We start from the raw sequence: 19,409 nt of genomic DNA, 5'->3' as shown, positions 1-19,409 counted from the left end.
CCAGGGAAACCAGGGGGGGTCTTTGTGGAGGATTACACAACTTTTTCTTCTGGCGAGGAATTTTTCAACACTTCACACTCTCCTCTACTCCCTCCTGTTTTTCTAGAGAGGTGAGGTCAGAGGCTTTGTTTGCTTTTCACTAGAAACCCTAACGGTCACACTTAAGTGTGTGTGTGTGTGTGTGTGTGTGTGTGTGTGTGTGTGTGTGTGTGTGTGTGTGTGTGTGTGTGTGTCAGTGAGTGATGGAATGAACCGTGTGCTACCTCTCCCCTAGCAAGCTCCTCCTGATAGTTCTAGACTTAGACAGACCAGGCCAAATGGAACGGGTGTGTTACAAGTAGTAGCATTTTGAGAAACCACCAAGTCAGCTAAGTGATGTGTGCTTGACTGTCTTTTGACCCCTGTCCAAAGGACCAATCACTGCCTCTGTTGCTTCAGCCTTCCACTGTGGAACTAACTCTCCTGTTCGTGTACATATTTGGACACTGTATGAGTCATTGACGGCGTACCGTTATGTTGGCCTCCGCTGCTCAGGGATACAGCATCCAACTACTGTACGTTATGAGATACTTAGGTTTCACTTACAGTATTTTTCACAGTAGCACTCTTACTGCTTATCAGTTTGTTGACGCTGTAACACAAAGCGGTTGAAACTGGAATCGGCTGTAAATGATCATATCAGTGATTGGGCTTTAAATTCATGTTGATATTCCAGTTGAACGCGAAAGCACTTCTATGCATGCTCTGGCTGTTTGTGATTTAGCTCGTGAACCCGTTCGACGATTTCGACAACCTTCCATCATTTGTACAGGGGAATTACAAATCGTCATAACATATTATGAGACGAGATCCCTCTTCAACAGACTCTGCCTGACAGCTTGTGTTGTTGGTCTGGTTTCAGGTGGCACCAGAGACATCGGTTCAGCCCTCACCAGGATGTGTATGAGGCACCGGAGCATCGAGGCCAAGCTCAGGCAGTTTTCCATGTGAGCCCCCATCTCCTCCTCTTCATTCAGCCCTTTTTCTCTCTCTCTTTTCCATCCTTCTGTCTGAACGGGCCCCATTTAGCTCGTATTGTGGAGAGGGTGAAATAGGCAGAGATGATGGAGATGAAATTGCGTACAGTGTCTACACACCACACACCTAGAGGAATGCCCCCCAAAAAGTAGCCTTGTAGCAATTTTTCGCTGCTACAGATCGTTATGCTCTACTCTGTTTGACTTGAGTTGTAAATCCCCACCCAAGGGTTTTCATCGACTGCCTGATTAACCCTCTGCAAGACCAGATGGAGGAGTGGAAGAGAGTGGCCAACACGCTGGACAAGGACCACGCCAAAGGTAGGGGCTACACACACACACACAGTGTACTACCTCCTACCACTACAACACACACTTTCTCAAACCTCTCCATTTACAGTCTATACTCCTTCACCCCATTATTGCCTGCAGTGCTACAGTATAATGGTTAGCTAGATATCTCCCTTTATAATCCATGTAGGTCAGAACACACCGTTTCCTCGAGCAATCAAATCACAAAGATGCTAGTCGTTTATCACTAGAAATAGCCTCTTTGTGTTTACTTTGCTTAGTTAACACTAAAATAGTGCTTTGATGTGCTTCAGCTAACCACCTCGAACCCAATCCCCATCTCCGCTCAATAATCCCCAACCTAGGAGTTCAGTTCTCCTCCTTAGAGAAACAGGGTGCTCCCTCGTTGCAGGGTTTGATTCCAGCCACTGCTTATCATAACGAAGTTGAAGTAGGATGGAAAGCGCATCGCTCAGAACAAAGATCAATCAGATATTATTCCTTTTTAAGAGTCGCCCACGTTTTGGGTGTGCTGCCGCACTTCAAAGCACTGACAATGGCAACGTGTGACACGTTGTGTCCACTGTGTTTCCCTTCCTTCCGCAGAGTACAAGAAAGCCCGTCAGGAGATCAAAAAGAAATCCTCCGACACTCTCAAGCTGCAGAAGAAGGCTAAGAAAGGTAGGGTGACTCTGAGGATGCCTGGTGTCGGGTTTGGACTGCTTACGACTGGAACTAGAACTTACGACTTTGACTTTTGAAGCTAAATCCGATTTTGGGGGGTGGCGGAAGGAAACTAAAGTGTTGATACTGAATTCTACCAAGACCCATCTCATACTGTCCCAGGTGAATTGCCAAAGGGTCAGAATAGTAATGGGATGAGAGGCAGCTGAGCCACATAATTTTGGGAAGTTGTGTCTGGATTTAGGAGGGACTATATTGTGCAAATAACAGGGTAGGATAGAATAGTACTCAAGTCACTAATCCTTGCTGCATCTTGGCAAATCCTTTGGATTATATTACAGACCTTATATCTTTACGATTTTGGGCCAAAGTCTAATGTACTGGGCAAGATGATAAGGATCTGTGACAATTCTGCAACCTGTAGCCATTGAAGAACCGGTCCCCTTCTCCTGGGTCTAAACTGACTGAGATTTCTCCTCTCTGCTCCAACAACTGCCATGTTGCATCCGATCACGCCCCTGTTCTTTCCAGCTGACGTGTTCGGTAAGTCGCTGCCCCCTCTAGCTCCCTTTGTGTCACGGTTCTCTGTTGACCTCCGTTGACCTTTCCCACCTGTGTGTGGTCTCGTCCCTGTCCCCCCACCCCATGTACCCTGTCACATTGTTTACTGGTCTGTTTCATATTGTGCGGTCACATTCCTCACTCAAGGGTTAAAAATCTCCTGAATGCCCAAAATAGTTCATCTCCCTGCTTCTCTTACTCTTCCGGTCTCCCCTGAGGTCCCCTCCCCCACCCACTACCCTCACTGTGTCATGAGTTTGGTCTGCTTCCAAATATACCTCACTGACTCCCTTGGGCTTTTGGCTGTGGCTTAATTTTGTATCATCAGGGGAGATTGGGACTGCGGCAAAGTCAGTAAATAATTGTGGAGTTCATTATTTTCCTGGCTCCAATATACAGGTAAATGCCAAAATAAAGGAAACACCAACATAAAATGTCTTAATAGGGCGTTGGGCCACCACAAGCTGCCCGAACATCTTCAATGTGCCTTGGTATAGATTCTACAAATGTCTGGAACTCTATTGGAGGATGCGACACCTTTCTTACACAATAAATTTCATCATTAGTTTTTTTGTAGATGGTGGTGGAAAAACTGTCTCTGGCGCTGCTCCAGAATCTCCTGTAAGTGTTCGTTTTTGTTCACACACACACACACAATGCTCCTTTGAGACCCCTCCTTAAAAGTCACTGAGATCACTTCTAGCCATGGTAGCCAAACATTTTGGCAACTGGGAATTTTTATACATTTTATACAACTCAGCAACCACACCCGTGTGGAAGCACCTGCTTTCAATATACGTTGTATCCCTCATTTACGCAAGTGTTTGCTTTATTTTGGCAGTTACGTGTAGATCTCCTCTGAAACCCAGTCACAGCCAACAATCAGGGCCTCTTCTTTGACAGCTATGACATTATCTAGATTTGTGAGAAGCTTGTGAAGAAAGTCGCTTGCTGTTTAGAGTTATGTTTTGACCTGACTCCTGCACTGTCTCACCCTGACCGTACTCTGCCTGTTATGAAACCAAGTACAGCTTAGTTTGTATCTTGTATTGTGATATACGTGTTTACATCATTTGTAGAGTTTAGGCGTATATCATTCTTGTTTGTAGAGGTTTGGAATGTTGTAATATTCAATGTGAGAGAATGATTCAACATTTTGAATGATACCCCTTTGCATACATTCACCAAACACAAATAATTTGCAATTACAATGAAAAACTAGACATTTGCCTTTTGAACCAGTCTGTTTGTCTGTTTTAGTAGCATAAAAGGCCTATTGTGATTATAAACAAGGCCATATTATCCTGACCGTCAAAAGAGTTTGATTTCCAGCTTCAATCTCACATGTAAGACAAAACAAACAGGACCGATAACTGAACCCTGAGGAACCTCAGATGTGGTCAGAGCTCTCTGGTTCAATAGTCTCCCTAGCCTGTTATATAGCGCAGGGAAACTCCCCCAGTGCATTTCTATGAGTGAAATAGAGAGCAGCAACATGCCCGAATGTGATCCTTCAGCACACAGTAAATACTGTGGGAAACCAAACGTTGCATTCTGTGTCCTGTGAAGGAATTCCTCTGCAGTGCTTTCCCTGGAAAATAAGAAGGGCCTCCATCTAGCAAGCCTTAACCACATAACTAGTACTGGCTCTTCTAAGAAATGTAAAACTTTAATTGCATGTTTACGTCATTAAAGCCTACAGAGGAGATTATTGAACCTTTCTCTACAAGTTCAGACTAGAGTTTTATCATTTTAGCACACAATGTCTTGATACTTAATCTACTTAGATTGTGTTCTTAATGCCCTTTCAGTGTAAGAGCTGTTTGAAAAGGCCGACCTAAAATTTCAGCCTGTTTTGTGGGATGGAGTTTTGGCCTGCCTGGTGTCATCACCAGGTGGTCAATTAGTTAATAGACCAATAAGAAAGAGTTCACCTGCTACCTGCCAAATGCGGGTAGATTTTTTTCATTGGCGAGTAAGAATGTCTATTTCACCAGCCATATTGGCGGGTGGTCACACAAAGGATTCGGGATATATATTTTTTAAAGGCCACATGTAGAAGTTGGTCGAATTGACAAAATATGGCTACTAAAATGTGACTTTGCCCTCGTGTTTCTTGGCCAGTTACATTGTTTTGTTCACAGGCTAGGTTAGGTGCTGCAACTGTCTGATGCTAGGAAGGTGTCACAGTCAGATATTTTTTCATCACAGACATGCAAGTGCCCAAGTTGTCACGGTAAAGGCTTGTCCCTAGACATTTTTTGTCTCACCTAATGCTTGTGCTTGATTGAGCATGGATCAATCCTAAAAACTTTTAGTAATTTCTTATAATTAAAACACTCATATGTAAATTGTTCTCCTAGACTTATTTGTGTTCTTTTACATTTCTAGTTACTGACGTAGTCCTTGTAAAAAAAACTGTCCGCATCGTAGACCGTAGAGCCCTGAACAATAATATTAATAATGAATAAGCCATATCAATCAGCCTTTTGTGGCAGGGTTGGCACTCTGTTGATTCTTGATGTTCGGTCTATCTGTTTTTACTATTGTATCTATACTGAACAAAAATATAGGTGTTGGTCCCATGTTTGATGACCTGAAATTAAAGATCCCATGGATGTTCCATATGCACAAAAGCTTATTTCTCTCAAATGTTACACACAAATTGGTTTATACAGACTGTGAACACACTTTATCAATGGCAATTTGATTGCACAGAGATACCGTGACGACATCCTGAGGCCCTTTGTCGTGCCATTCATCCACCACCATCAGATCATGTTTCAGCATGATAATGCATGGCCCCATGACGCAAGAATCTGTACACAATTCGTGTAAACTGAAAATGTCATGGTTCTTCCATGGCCTGCATACTCACCAGACGTCACAAATTGAGCATGTTTGGGATGCTCTGGATTGATGTTGTACAACAGCGTATTGCAGTTCCCGACAATATTCAGTTACTTCGAACAGCCTTTGAAGAGGTGTGGGACAACCTTACATAGGCCACAATCAACAGCCTGATCAAATCTATGCGAAGGAGATGTGTCGTGCTGCATGAGGCAAATGGTGGTCACACCAGATACTGACTGGTTTTCTGATCCATTTCACTACCTTTTTTTAAAGGTATCTGTGACCGAGAGATGCAGATCTGTATTCCCAGTCATGTGAAATCCATAGATTAGGGTCAAATGAATGTATTTAAATTGACTGATTTCCTTAGATGAACTGTAACTCTGTACAATCTTTGAAATTGTTGCATGTTGCATTTATATTTTAGTTCAGTGTAAATTATTTATTTGAACATACATTGGTTTAAAGATGCAGGTAACACAAATTAAATTAAGCAATATACCCTATTACTTCTTACTAGTAATAAATACATTGCTTTTTTGAAAAACATAAATCATGCTCATCCGTTTATGTATATTTTTTGGTGTAATTATGGCAAAAAAAAAATTGAATTGGTAAAAAATCTGAATGGCTGGTAGATTTGTTTTATTTACCTGCCACGGTAGCTAGTGGACAAGAAAGTTGATTTCCCACCCTGGTTCCAAACCTCTGTGCCACTAACAGCTAGTTTTCAGTTTTCCCCACTCAGACCACTCCCAGACAGTCCTAGCAAAATTCTTGCTTGAGAAATTGATCTTCGCTAAGAAGCTATTTTTGTTAGTTTTTGACCATTTTAATGACAACAATCACAGTAAGTTACTTAATTTTTACCCAGAAATAATTAGATATTGAGACAAAAATGGCTGCTTTGGACGTTTCAATAAAAAAGTCACACTTTTATATTAAAACACGGCTAGATTTTTGAATGTCAGTAACACCAAAGACACTGACTTGATACGATTAAGTGGTTGAATTTGAGAGGGTAAAATGTCCAAATCAGAACAATGCTCCATTTTGTGAAGAGCGATTACATAAATGCACTCCCATCTCCTAAGGCGATGGTTCTTCAGTGTGTTCCCGAATCCTAAGTCTGTCTAATATTGTGAGGGTGTGACCCCGATGTAAACACTAACCGGTTCCACAACATGATTTGATTGGTGCTTGAGATAGCACTGTGAGGATTGTACTAATAGATATAAATTGTCTATGATCACACAGACCATTAGTGATCAAAAGATTAAGCGTGAAGTAGTGCACGGGATTGATGGTTATATCTATATAACCATATATCTAATGGTGATGACGATGACGACTGGAAACCACAACAATTCAATTAAAACATACCTTTAAGAGACATTGGTGTCTTTTTGTGCTGTTTTCACCTCACACGGCCACAGTCCCTTTGTCTGGTTTGAGACCGAACATCGATTATGTTGCTGTGTACTCAGAAAGACCTTGTCCCTCCTAAACCCTAAGTTAGGATAAAACTAACAAAAGGTGTGTGTGTGTGTGTGTGTGTGTGTGCCGCAGGCCGGGGGGACATCCAGCCCCAGCTGGACAATGCCATGCAGGACATCAGTGATAAGTACCTGCTTCTGGAGGAGACAGAGAAGCAGGCAGTCAGGAAGGCCCTGGTGGAGGAGCGGAGCCGCTTCTGCACCTTAGTCTCCATGCTGAGGCCCGTCGTGGTGAGTCCCCCACCAACAGTCTGTGTAGCTAAACACACATCATTTTGTTAAGGGGGGGGGTCTGGGCTGAAGAAAGCATGTAGAAATGAAGTCGGACCCCGCGTACACAATTGCTCCAACACATTAGAACCAATCATGTTGTTCAATAAAGTGAGTTCCAACCAACAGCGTTTTTTGTTATGACCGTTAATATACAGTGCACTTTGCGCGTCCAAACAACCATCTCATCCTTTTAAAGTGAACTATTTGGCGATTTTATTTTGGTGAAGGTGTACGTGACTCAAATGTTGCATTTGTTAGTAAATGTTTATTCTGGAAGTAGACACAACCTGCGGTAGTCCATGCTGGTCAGTTTACTTTAGTTTTTGCTTCTGCTATGCACCTGTGAACGTGATTAATGTAATCTATTCTAAGTGTTTCTATTGCCAGTGTATCTTGCTCTCCAAAGAGATTTGGAAAATCCCAGTAGAGAGGGATGACCTGCTTCAATTCACAGTCTAAAAGTAGAAGTATTGAGTTAATGGAGAACAAGATCTCATTTGAAATGGATACCACATTCATAAGCTAGCACAATCCCTTACACCAGGACTCTCCAACCCTGTTCCTGGAGAGCTACCGTCCTGTAGGTTTTCACTCCAACCCTAATCTAGCACACCTGATTCTAATAATTAGCTGGTTGATAAACTGAACCAGGTTAGTTACAGCTGGGGTTGGAGCAAAAACATACAGGAACAGGGTTGGACAGCTCTCCGGGAACAGGGTTGGACATCCCTGCCTTACACCAACCCGCCATTCTTGTTCATCAGGAAGAGGAGATGTCCATGTTGGGGGAGATCACTCACCTGCAGACCCTCACTGACGACCTGAAGGCTCTGACCATGGACCCCCACAAGCTGCCCCCCGCCAGCGAGCAGGTCAGTGATTTGGCCCGCACTCTCAGGACAGGGCTTAAATAGTCCTCTTTTTGCATGTTACACTCATGTCCTGGATAACAGTTAGTGTCTCTGTGTTACTGATTCACACAATTGGAGGAACAAGGGTAAGGAAATCCATTTCCCTCTAGAAATAGGGCTGCCAATAGCTTTTTTTACAAGATTCTTTGTTTATAAATTCCCTTGTTCTGATGTTCTTCCTCCAAGGTCATTCTGGACCTGAAGGGATCTGAGAGCAGCTGGTCCTACCAGACCCCTCCTTCCTCCCCCAGCACCACAGCATCCAGGAAGTCCAGCATGTGCAGGTTAGTGAGCATGCCCACAAATCACCACTACTACACCACTACACCCAAACCTCTCCGCTGGTTGAGAACAGACTGGGAGTGACGAATCAGCCTAGCATTCAGTCCTCCTACTCCATCTTGTGGATTGGAGGTGGTACTGTAGCTTCGACATTTTTGCCATAATCTGAATGTTTACAAATGTGAGGCCGCAGAACGGCTCCATTACGAATTAGTTAACTGTCTCAATAATTTATGTGAGGCGTTGGGGCCAAAGAAACCATCATATTTGTGTTCTAGGCGAGCTTGTTAGCAACCTCTGCTTGTGGCTAGCGCTGTAACTTGTTCAAACTGTAGCTGTTTGCAATGACCTAGTAACAGTCTTACAAACCTTAACATGTAAATATTGTTTTGAATCAATATTTATTTATCTATTTAATTAGTTTAACCAGGCATTTCAGTTGAGAACCAGTTACCAATATCCATAGTAACCAAAAGACTGTGTTCTCTCATTGTCTCTCGCAGTAGTCTGAACAGCGTCAACAGCAGCGACTCTCGCTCCAGCGGCTCTCACTGCCACTCCCCCACCTCCCACTACCGCTACCGGAGCTCCGCCCTCCCTCAGCAAGGCCCCGCCCGCCTTTCTAGTGTCTCTTCCCACGACTCCGGCTTCATTTCCCAGGATGCCTACCAGTCCAAGTCGCCCTCGCCCATGCCCCCTGACACCCACCCACAGGTACTACGGAGAGACGAGAACAGGAACTTGTGGTGTCTTTTATCAACACCCCTCAAACCCGAAACCGCTAAGAAGCAGCAACATACTCTATGAACTAAAACATATGCACACACACAATAACGGTGACATTGTATTCCACCCGACACTTCACTCTCCCCACCTGGGCTCTGTTGCTGGTGAGAGACAATCCTCCCAGGTTGCTAGGTAACGGGGCTCATTAGAGACAGCAGAGATTGGCGTCACTATGAGAAACGGTGCAGATAGATCTCGATGAGTCACCCTCACATTCAAACCCACATTACATTAGACCGGTAGGCCCACAGGGGTGAGCAGCAGCCCAACCAGCCAGGCACCCTGCTCACAGACCCAACACACACCTGGGTCTGATTGATTGCGCACCCACGCATACACACACACACACACACACACACAAAGTGTGTGTTTAGTCACTGCACGTAGATTACGTATTGTATACCTGTATGACAACTACAGTTAGATACAAGATAAGGCTTGTGGGGTCTCAGTGGTGGCTGGAAGTATATGCCTTTGTTGTGGCTGCTCAATTACCACTGAAATGGCTGTGCTATGTGGAAGGCTTTTTACTTTTTACCACCCACCCACCTTAGACTCAGCACCTGCTCTATGACTCTACTATTATTAATACGGTCCATTGCAATATCTGCGTCTGCATACTGTCAGCTGTTTATTGTGTGACAAGTCATGCTGATTTGCATAACTTTCAAGCTTCGCCGTAGTGCTTATAGCTTTTGTAGGATATGTTTCATATGTTTTTCTTCTTATCGATGTTGCGAACCCAGAATGTATTTCTCCTGTTCTTTTTCTCTGTACTTCTGTCTGTGCGTCTTGTCTTTCTTACGTGTCTCTTTGTGGCTGCTTTGTTTTGAACTGCTTCTTTATGTGTGTGTGTGTGTGTGTGTGTGTGTGTGTGTGTGTGTGTGTGTGTGTGTGTGTGTGTGTACCTGTGAATCTTTTCATGTATATTTGTGTGTGTGTGTGCCTTTCTGTCCTGCTGCACGGCTTTGCTGCAGACCTCTACCTCTTCATCCTCGGCCATCTCTGAGACTTGCCAGCCTGTCAGTGAGGGCAGCTCCTCCTCGTCCTCCTCTTCCTCACCTGCCTCCTCTAAGGAGACCTGCTCCAGCACTAGGGTGGAACAGGTGAACACGCATTTAGACATTCATAGACACGTACAAAACACGAGCAGTGTTATTAGGTGCACTTTTGCTGGTTGATCAAACCTCCCTCATTCCTGTCACATAGACAACAGCGTCATGTTCAGTGGGCCTCAAATACAGGAGCATTCTTATTGGACAAGTAGTAGCCTACCTTCTCCGTTTCTCTTTTGTTTCTAAATGTACCTGCTGAACATGACACAGGTGTCTGCTACCAGGATTTGATGTTATTAGATTCCATCTGGTGTCAGTTGTGTGCATCATTTTGACCTTCCTTTTTCATCACCAGCAGCTGCCATTTTGACTTATGATTTCTCATTGTTGTGTCACTTTGTCCTCCACTCACATTCAGCTGTCAAACGGGTATGATCATCATCATCAGGGGCCCTCCGCAGCCCCCTATCTGTCTGGCGGGGGCATGCAGGAGGTCTACCCCGACCTCCCTCCATCCTCCCCCTCCACCCCCCTCGCCTCGCCCTCCTACTCTCCCACCTCCCCCGAGTGGTCATGGTCGAGACCAGGTTCCGCCCTCCAGGTGGACAGCCCCCCTATTGCACCCTGGGACCGGGCATGATCTCCTCCTCCAAGGTCCTCACCTGGAAGGTGCGTCCGTTCTGTCATCGACCGCCTCCTCCTCTTCCTCCTTCCTTATTCTCCTCCTTCTCTTCCAGTCTCCTCTGTGGATGATCAGACACTGATACAATCACGTCTCACAATCACAGGGAGATTGCAAACACTCTCCGGTTACATTATGCAAGTCTTTATATGTGAAGTCATCCAGTATAAATGTCATTCATAAAGGCATGAATGCTATAAAAACCCAATCAGTTTCAGGCCTTTTTCTTCTGTTTCTTGCGTAATGAACACAACAGAGCTATCAGGGCTACACAACAGAGCTGAGCTATTTTTGGTGGGCATTGCTCAAGAGCTTTGTCTCTCTGGGTTTTGTAGGACTGGGCCAAGCCAGGGCCCTACGACCAGCCCATGGTGAACACCTTGAGGAGGACCAAGGAGAAGAGGGAGACTCCAGATCCCAGCAGCCCCCAGGCCACCACACCAGGGGATGAGCCCCAGAGAGCCAGGGGCACCAATGCAGTTATACAACGGGTGGGTCTAATCCTGAATGCTGATTGGTTAAACCCGCATTCCAGCCGGTATCTATTCCACAAGTTACCACCGGCTAAATCTATGAAGTTAAAATGCCTATTTACTCTGTTCCATCAGCTCAGCCAATCAATTTAAACATTTGATCTTCACTATAAAAAGCATCTAGACATTCTCACATTTCTTTTAGACTAACATTTAGTTTTCAAAGCAGAGATTTGTATAAACCTTGTTATCTGTCTCTCTGACATTTGTTTTTAACATTGTTTCAATATTCAAATTCGATCTCCAGCTGTCCCCTAGTAATAAACGTGTAGGTGTCGGGACGAGGCAGACAGGCAGGCAGGCAGCGTTTCTCAGCGGGCGAAATCATGAATCAGCTACACCTATAATTACAGAAACACGTGGATGCTAATACCTATATTCTTAGAGGTGTACAGTATATGAATGTGTTTTATGACCATGTGAATGCCATGTGTGTATTTTTATTGTACTAAAGACTGTTATGCTTGAGATAACATGGACTTAATAAAATGTAGACTTAGGTCAACATTTTTTTTTTTTTTTTTACTTAAGTCCATATTAAAGGGAAACTCACCCACTTTTCTATCTAATTTCCCCCCTCACAATACCATTGTCTACATACTGTATGTGAAAATGGCGCATTTCTACATTTTGTAGAATAAAATATACCCGATGACATCACCAAAATGTTACACATTTTTATTAACAGTGATTTTCAAACACTATGAGATTCACGGTGACGTGTGGGGAGCCAGAAAATATCCTCCCTCGTTAAAAACTTGTAATCCTACTCTGTGATGTCACAGATAAGCATATTTTTTTAGGACCTTTCGTCTTATCATCTTAACCACAGATCATAGCTCATAGACCGTGCCGTTTTCAGATCTGTAGACACTGGTATGGTGCTGGAGATGATGAAAATGAGATTGAAAAGTGGCAGGAATTGTCCTTAAAGTCAACTTATCCCAAGCCTGAATAGGGCCCGTATTGCATAGGTATGTATAAGCTATACGTCTTAATATGTGTGTGTCGGCAGGAGGAGGCGGAGGTCCATGAGGAGCTGGCCCTGGCTCTGGCCCGCGGGTTGCAGCTGGATATCCAGCGCTCCAGCAGGGACTCCCTGCAGTGCTCCAGTGGCTACAGCACCCAGAACACCACACCCTGCTGCTCTGAGGACACCATCCCCTCACAAGGTACTGTAGTGTGTATGTGTGTCTCCCGCTGCATGTTAGGGGTAATCGCCGTCAGTCCTTAATATGTACCGTAGAAGGTTAATGTATGGATATTTGATAGGGATACACTCACTTTGAATTATAGTGAACCATAGTAGGTGTTAGTCGTGTTTTGAATAAGGATCTGAACCTCTGTCTAATGGCATTTTCTTATTAACATCCATACATGTGTATTTGAAGTGTACTGTGTGTGTAGGTGACGATGATCCTCATCCACATATTATCTCTCCCGCCAGTGTCCGACTACGACTACTTCTCCGTGAGTGGTGACCAGGAGACAGACCAGCCCGACTTCGACAAGTCCTCCACCATCCCCCGCAACAGTGACATCAGCCAGTCCTACCGCCGCATGTTCCATGCCAAGCGGCCGGCCTCCACAGCGGGCATCCCCACCACGGCCCCCTCCCCCGCCAGCATTGTCACCCCCGGGGTGGCCACCATCCGCCGCACGCCCTCCTCCAAGCCCAACCTGCGCCGGCCCTCCGGAAGCTTGGGTCTGGGCCCCATCCCTGTCAAGCCCCCCATGATCCCCGTCAAGACGCCCACTGTGCCCGAGCACCCCGGGGTGTTCTTCAGAGGAGAGAGTGAGGGAGGGGGACCACTGAGCCCCCGGAGCCCACTCTCTTCAGCGGGTGACAACGGGTTGTTGGTGTCTCCCAAGGCAACTTGGGACACTCAGGCCCCCTCCGATCCTCCCACTTCCCCACCTCAGTCTGGTAGTAGGCTGTCGGAGTGGGACCGCGAGGCCCTGCCAGAGGTTCAGGAGGAGGAGCCCGGGTGCGGCGAGGGGGAAGACGTGCTCTTGGCCATACGGCGAGGGGTCAAGCTGAAGAAGACGGCATCCAATGACCGGTCGGCGCCGCGAATAGTGTGAGATGCTTCGCTTTGTGTGCAATGTCCACTGCCCCTCAATGTAGCAGATTGAATCACATACAGTATCTGCGTCTTCACCCATAGGTTTAAGAAAAGTGTGGGAGTCTCGATGCGGGAAAGTTGGGGAGGAGGGAAACGGAGCGACAACTGCTTTGACTATTTTCAAATGACGGAAAATATATAATCTTTTATTTGTATGTACATATTTATATTTTGATGCGTTTGTATGTTTCGTGTTCAATGCTCCTCTTCGTACTTTCACGTTTTACCCGTCCATGAAAGGTGCCAAAAGACTTAGATCTGAGTTAACTTAAATGACTTTATTTTACTGAATACGATTCATCTTTTCTGTGAATCCACAGCAACAAAACAAAAAAAAGATTGGAGGGAGAAAGATATAGAAGGTAAGACTGTGTGGAGAAGAGGGGTACATAGGGAAATAACCACAAAGGAGAGCAACATTTTACTTTCCTGTAATAGCCAGTGTTTTATCAATTTTTTTCTTTTGCCATTGAGAAATAAATCCAATTGCATGTTCTACCCCAAATAATTGCAACCCTAATAAACTAGACCGCCAGAAGATTCAGAGCGAGAATAAATACAACCCACTGTCAATAGGAAGCTTCTTGGTCAGCAAATAAGGACGCAAAGACTTGCCACACTAACAATTCTTAACAATCGAAGGAGTGGTTGTCAATGGGTGTCACATCATTTGTCAATAGTAAAATATGTTGCAAAGGGGTTCTACCTTGAATGCAACTCTGGTGTCAGTGGAAGCACTCATTGATTGGTGGCTATAGGATAGGCTTATTTACTTTCCTGTTTTTCTCTAGAATTAGAGCCCGAGAGTTTCCATTACGCTTGAGACTGATCATTTATTTCAATGCAAGTGATGCTGTGCTAAATGGCATACAAAGGATTCATACGCAAATATAACTGGAAAACGTAACAAGTGCTTGTCCTGCTGTGAAAATACTAGTAGACTCTGTGAAAGATAGTGGTGATCACTGGCAACTAGAAGTCATTCGAAAACATGGAAAACAAACTAATAGTATTAGAATATGTAAAGAAAAAAATATTAAAAAGTGAAAGGTAACAGTAGAGTTTGTTAGCTTGTGTTAAGCACCGTGAACTGAAGACAGAATTCACTATTGCAACTACCTAAAGTATTTCACAAAATAACATGGCCTAATATGTGTAGATATTCTAAACATTGTCATATCTTCCACTATAATTTTTCATGAACGCCATACCTTAGTTTGTGGTGTTGTAGACCAGCTTCACTGTCAAACACACAGCCCGTTAAATGAGATCGAGTAATGCATGTTTTTTATTATTTTTTACTCAAACGTGTTGAAGCTCATTTTTATACTGAACCTATTTATCACAATACATTTCCCCCATTTGAGAGCAGTTTGACTTTCTGCATAGTGACTGCAGCCGGATTCTTTTTCCATTCAAGACAGGTAAGGCAGGGGAACTAAAAGTGTGGCCGATGCAACGACATGCATATGAAGCTGAAAATCCTGTATGGCTCACAACTCAATTATTCTATACAAATGGTCTGATATTGTCCATGTAAAACTTAGCTGTAATATACTGTAGTATTTTTTTCGAAAGTACATCCGTTGGTGTAAAGATACGTTGCTAAATCTAATGTATGCTAAATGGTTAGAAGTAATCAAAGTTAAACTCACACCTTGCAAATACGAGTTTTTGTCCCAATAGTCTGCAATAGTTTCCTTCTCTCATTTCCTTTTCTTCATGGTCAGATTCAAGAGGACTTAGCCTACTTATATGTGACAGGTAAAAGTAATATGATGTAAACATAATGTTAATCTAATGTGTTAATCTTGAAGTTCACGGACATGAGGGAAAAGAGGCAAGGAAATGAAGGAGCACTGGGACGCAGATTGTGGTCTAGATTGACACACACTAGTACTTTAGCCTTGTGAGTCAGTTGCTGATGACCTAGAGACATGTTTTGGACAGAGTTTACCTCTTTCTGTACCACTGACGTTGTCGAAGATAATTATTGTTCAGTTCCGGAATTCTGTCTCCTATTTTCTATGTAACAGTTGTTTCAGCTAAAAATAAAGATGTAGCAGAATGTGCGTCTGTTGAAAAAAGTTCTAGAAGTGTTTCTTTGATTTTCTGCTTTCTACATTTCACATCAAAAGTCATCTTTGTTGTAGTATGATTTCCTGACTAAATGGAGATCATAAAATTGGTATCACTTGCTCAAGATACTCAACACTACAATGTCAATACTGCATATCAAGAGACACATGAATGATACTCATATTTATTTAAACAGATGTACATCTACAGTACATTTGAAAGTCATTCAGGCAGGGTGGAATATCTTTTGACAAAACATACTGCAACCTCTTCCAAAACGACTCTATTATATAACTATCTTTACAGATGGATTGTAATTCACCAGGAGGTGAATCTGCATGCTGTTGTGTGGTAGTAGGTACTGTGGTGAGCTGCCATGTGTCACTATGGAGTTATCACCAGGTAGTGTCATCCGGGGGCTCTTAGACGGGGCGCTCCCTGGGGCGGGTGACGTACTGCCACCACAGAGGGGGGAGGTCACCGTCCTTGCGGGCCGGGGGCAGGGCCTCGGTCTTGGGCCCAATGGCAGGGGTCTCTTCCTGCAGCTGCTGAACCTGAAACGAGAGATGACACCAGCTTAAGACTCAGAACAGTTCAAATTTCAACAATTGATGTAGATTGATACGGCGGTCTGAAGTGAGTATAATCAATTGGGTTATTTAATTCATATGAATGTTTGATAATGTCATATTTCTAATCCAACAGGAGGGAAGTAATTAAAGAACTCCAAAGAAAATATGCCAGGGCCCTGATTATGACTTGAACGAACATTGCATAAATCAAATGTTCTCAGACTTCCAACTCAGACCCTTTTTGGAGGATTTAGGTTGGGGAGTGTACTTGTCGGCAAATATAAAGATATAAAATAAAACAAAAGTACCTTTTGTAAACTAAAACTTGCCCTTGGCTTTCCCCCCCTACTAGCAGTGACTTTTCTGATAGCTAGGTGGGACGACCACATATCACAATCATAGTAAGTACATTTTCTTTCTAAAATAGCTATCTTTATTAAGATGAATGCACTAACTAAGTCGTAATGGATAAGGGCTTGTGCTAAACTACTAAATGTAAAAACAGACCCACTGGTGAACATCAAACCATGCATTCTTTAACTTTGATGCTTTGTTTAGCACAGAGAATGGACAGAATTCTTCACTTCATGGAAAAGGGACTGTAGCCTAACTCACCTCTCCTGCCCAGCTCTGTTCTCGCAGCTTTTTCCACTGCTCCCTCTTGGCAAAGTAGTCAGGATACATGGCCTTCTCTGACGGATGCCAGTGATCTAGACACCATTCGGGGACCTGTACAAACAGAATACAAGAAATCAGAAAACTGCTTCTCCAATAGAATTCCCAGATCAAGCTTGGAGATGTCATGGTGACTTTGGCTAGCTAAACTCATGCACAGAAAAACGTAATCGGTTCTAACGGTCATCTCGTGCCGAACTGCGCATGTGCAGGCCGTCAAATGCAGTCCTTCGATATGAAGTCGTTTTTTGAAAATAAAAATGTGTCAGCTATAATAACCTGTTCAGCAGCAGCTACTTATGATATTGGCTCAAATCTAGGTTGTACCTTTAGATTGAGAAAATTAACAACTAAGAATTCCGTGTAAACTTGCAAGTTAACACGACCCCTAAGTTTATCTAAACAAGTGGCTGAATTAATAAGGTCACAAGGCATCAGTGTTCGCATCGGCCGTGTTTGAGAAGTCAGTGCCCTTTGGATGAGTTATCTGTACAGCTGCCACTGCATGGTTTCCTTGAGTTTTTTGTCCTGTCCGTTCTCAGCCCTGTCTACTCCTGCCACCTCTTCTCTAAGCAAAGCAGGCAGGACCGTTGCACTAACCGTTGCTCTAGCGACTCCAGACTCCGCACAGGCACAGCGTGTACACATGCTGCTTCAGAGCCTGTACTGTTCTTTTTTCGACAAAACTTTGTTCATTTGCACAATGTCTCTCGTTCACATTCGCTTGTAAATGTCCAAAGTCACCAAAAATGACATTCAGTAGCTCCTACCTACAGTACCAGTCAAAAGTTTGGACACACCTACTCATTCCAAAGTTTTTTTATTTGGACTATTTCCTACATTGTAGTGAAGACATCGAAACTATGAGAACACAGCCAAAAAGTGTTAAAATTGACATCGTTGCACACTATTGGCATTCTATCAACCAGCTTCATGAGGTAGTCACTTGGAATGCATTTCAATTAACAGGTGTGCCTTGTTCAGTTAAGTTGTGCAATTTTCTTTCCTTAATGCGTTTGAGCCAATCAGTTGTTGTGACAAGGTACACAGAAAATAGCCCTATTTGGTAAAAAACAAGTCCATATTGGGGCAAGAAGAGCTCCAATAAGCAATGAGAAATGACAATCCATCATTACTTTAAGACACGAAGGTCTGTCAATCCAGAACATTTCAAGAACTTAGAAAGTTTCTTCAAGTGCAGTCTCAAAAACCTCTCTTCTTGGCCCAAGAGACATGCTTGGGCAAAGAAACACGAGCAATGAACATTAGACCAGTGGAAATCTGTCCTTTGGTCTGATGAGTCCAAATTTGAGATTTTTGGTTCCAACTGCTGTGTCTTTGTGAGACGCAGAGTAGGTGAGCGGATGATCTCCGCATGTGTGGTTCCACCGTGAAGCATGGAGGAGGAAGTGTGATGGTGATTTGCTGGTGACACTGTCTGTGATATATTCTTGAATGAGTAGCTGTGTCCAAACATTTGACTGGTACTGTAACTAAATGAGCTGGATTGACTGTCTTTGTAATTTGTTTATTTTCATTTGCGCTCGTTATCATATTCAGCTAGCAGCCTCCACAGAGATTTGCTATTACTTGTGCTAATTTGGTTTGCATTGTGGTAATAGATGCCCAATCAATGGGCTTTTATGCATCTTTTTGGTGCCCCCTTGTGTACTTAACTAGTAATACCGTAAATCCCAGGATAAAAGATGGACCCTAATCCGTAACACACAATGCACATGCAGATGTTGGACAATCTCCTAATTTAGTTACCTTGTACATTTCATATCTTTCATAGGAAGTTCCTCCGGGAGAGTCAGGGAATAGGTAAGGCTGGGGGTGTTGGTTAGACCAGAATTCCTCCTCTCCTGCCTTCAGCATCATAGTGGCTTTGACCATGTCCTTCTCATCCTTGGCCTCGTCGAAGCGTGCCCTCATCATACACGCGTAAAAGCGGTATTTATCCCTGTAATCCAAATTAGTACTGTTAGGTGGTGCCAACGTTGATGTCAATAACAATAGGCTACACTGACTGTGCGTGTATGATCGACAGCTAGCTAAACACATTAGCTATCATAGTACAGAGGCAAACACCAACTTGAATCGAGCAGATAGCTAGCTAATGTATTGTTTATCCATCAGCTAGTTACTATAGCATGTCAGAGAGCTTATCGTTACATTAGCACCGCGCAGGGGTAAACAGAGGGTGACCTAGCTAGCTAGCTAGTTGGTTGGTTCCATGCAGTCGATAAGAACATTGCACATTATTCAATACGACTCCATAACTATAACTACTTTGCTTACCTAAAAATACACCATGATTCAAGGTGCCTCAAGGATTTTTTGTACAGCCTCAAGACCTTTTGGTGGTGAGTAAGGTACGCAGTTGCCATTTTTTCTGTCCCCTGTCACCTTCGGCGGCGATGAGGATTGTGGGACATTGGATGTCTGCGATTTGGCATTACAGTTTACACCTACGTGATGCGTAATATAAATTTGTACTATTTTAGCAATATTGATAATAGCAAAGAATATAT

General features: G+C 43.6%; 2 protein-coding genes across 4 annotated transcripts in view; one reads left to right on the top strand and one right to left on the bottom strand.

Annotated features, from left to right (window-relative positions):
• LOC135552183 (protein MTSS 1-like) overlaps positions 1–15,636 on the top strand; it is a 46,385-nt gene extending 30,749 nt beyond the window's left edge. The window contains exons 4-14 of one of the 3 annotated variants that reach the window (XM_064983644.1): positions 902–986; positions 1,246–1,337; positions 1,914–1,988; positions 6,975–7,132; positions 7,939–8,046; positions 8,272–8,369; positions 8,871–9,081; positions 10,131–10,259; positions 11,226–11,381; positions 12,439–12,595; positions 12,871–15,636. In XM_064983644.1, the coding sequence (XP_064839716.1) occupies positions 902–986; positions 1,246–1,337; positions 1,914–1,988; positions 6,975–7,132; positions 7,939–8,046; positions 8,272–8,369; positions 8,871–9,081; positions 10,131–10,259; positions 11,226–11,381; positions 12,439–12,595; positions 12,871–13,508 (1,907 nt within the window). In that variant the 3' untranslated portion in view covers positions 13,509–15,636. Of the gene's footprint in view, positions 1–901; positions 987–1,245; positions 1,338–1,913; positions 1,989–6,974; positions 7,133–7,938; positions 8,047–8,271; positions 8,370–8,870; positions 9,082–10,130; positions 10,260–11,225; positions 11,382–12,408; positions 12,596–12,870 lie in introns of all 3 variants that reach the window. The other 2 variants (XM_064983646.1, XM_064983645.1) reach the window with 2 other exon arrangements.
• A 162-nt stretch (positions 15,637–15,798) lies between these two features.
• Positions 15,799–19,305, bottom strand: ndufb9 (NADH:ubiquinone oxidoreductase subunit B9). The gene is made up of 4 exons (XM_064983648.1): positions 19,177–19,305; positions 18,646–18,838; positions 16,816–16,929; positions 15,799–16,182 (listed from the first exon to the last, which is right to left on the bottom strand). Exons 1-4 carry the CDS (start codon positions 19,263–19,265, stop codon positions 16,051–16,053), a joined length of 528 nt encoding a protein of 175 aa, XP_064839720.1. The 5' UTR covers positions 19,266–19,305; the 3' UTR covers positions 15,799–16,050.
• Between the last annotated feature and the right edge of the window lie 104 nt (positions 19,306–19,409).

Source organism: Oncorhynchus masou, chromosome 13 (genome assembly GCF_036934945.1).
Source record: "Oncorhynchus masou masou isolate Uvic2021 chromosome 13, UVic_Omas_1.1, whole genome shotgun sequence".
NCBI lineage: Eukaryota > Metazoa > Chordata > Actinopteri > Salmoniformes > Salmonidae > Oncorhynchus > Oncorhynchus masou.
This window is presented reverse-complemented; position numbering and strand designations above follow the sequence as displayed.

Coding starts and splice junctions, on each gene's coding strand:
- ndufb9 (XM_064983648.1), bottom strand. CDS start 19,265: ATGGCAACTGCGTACCTTACTCACCACCAAAAGGTCTTGAGGCTGTAC. Junction 18,839..19,176: donor GAATCATGGTGTATTTTTAG/GTAAGCAAAGTA, acceptor TTTGGATTACAG/GGATAAATACCGCTTTTACG. Junction 16,183..16,815: donor AACAGAGCTGGGCAGGAGAG/GTGAGTTAGGCT, acceptor CTCTCGTTTCAG/GTTCAGCAGCTGCAGGAAGA.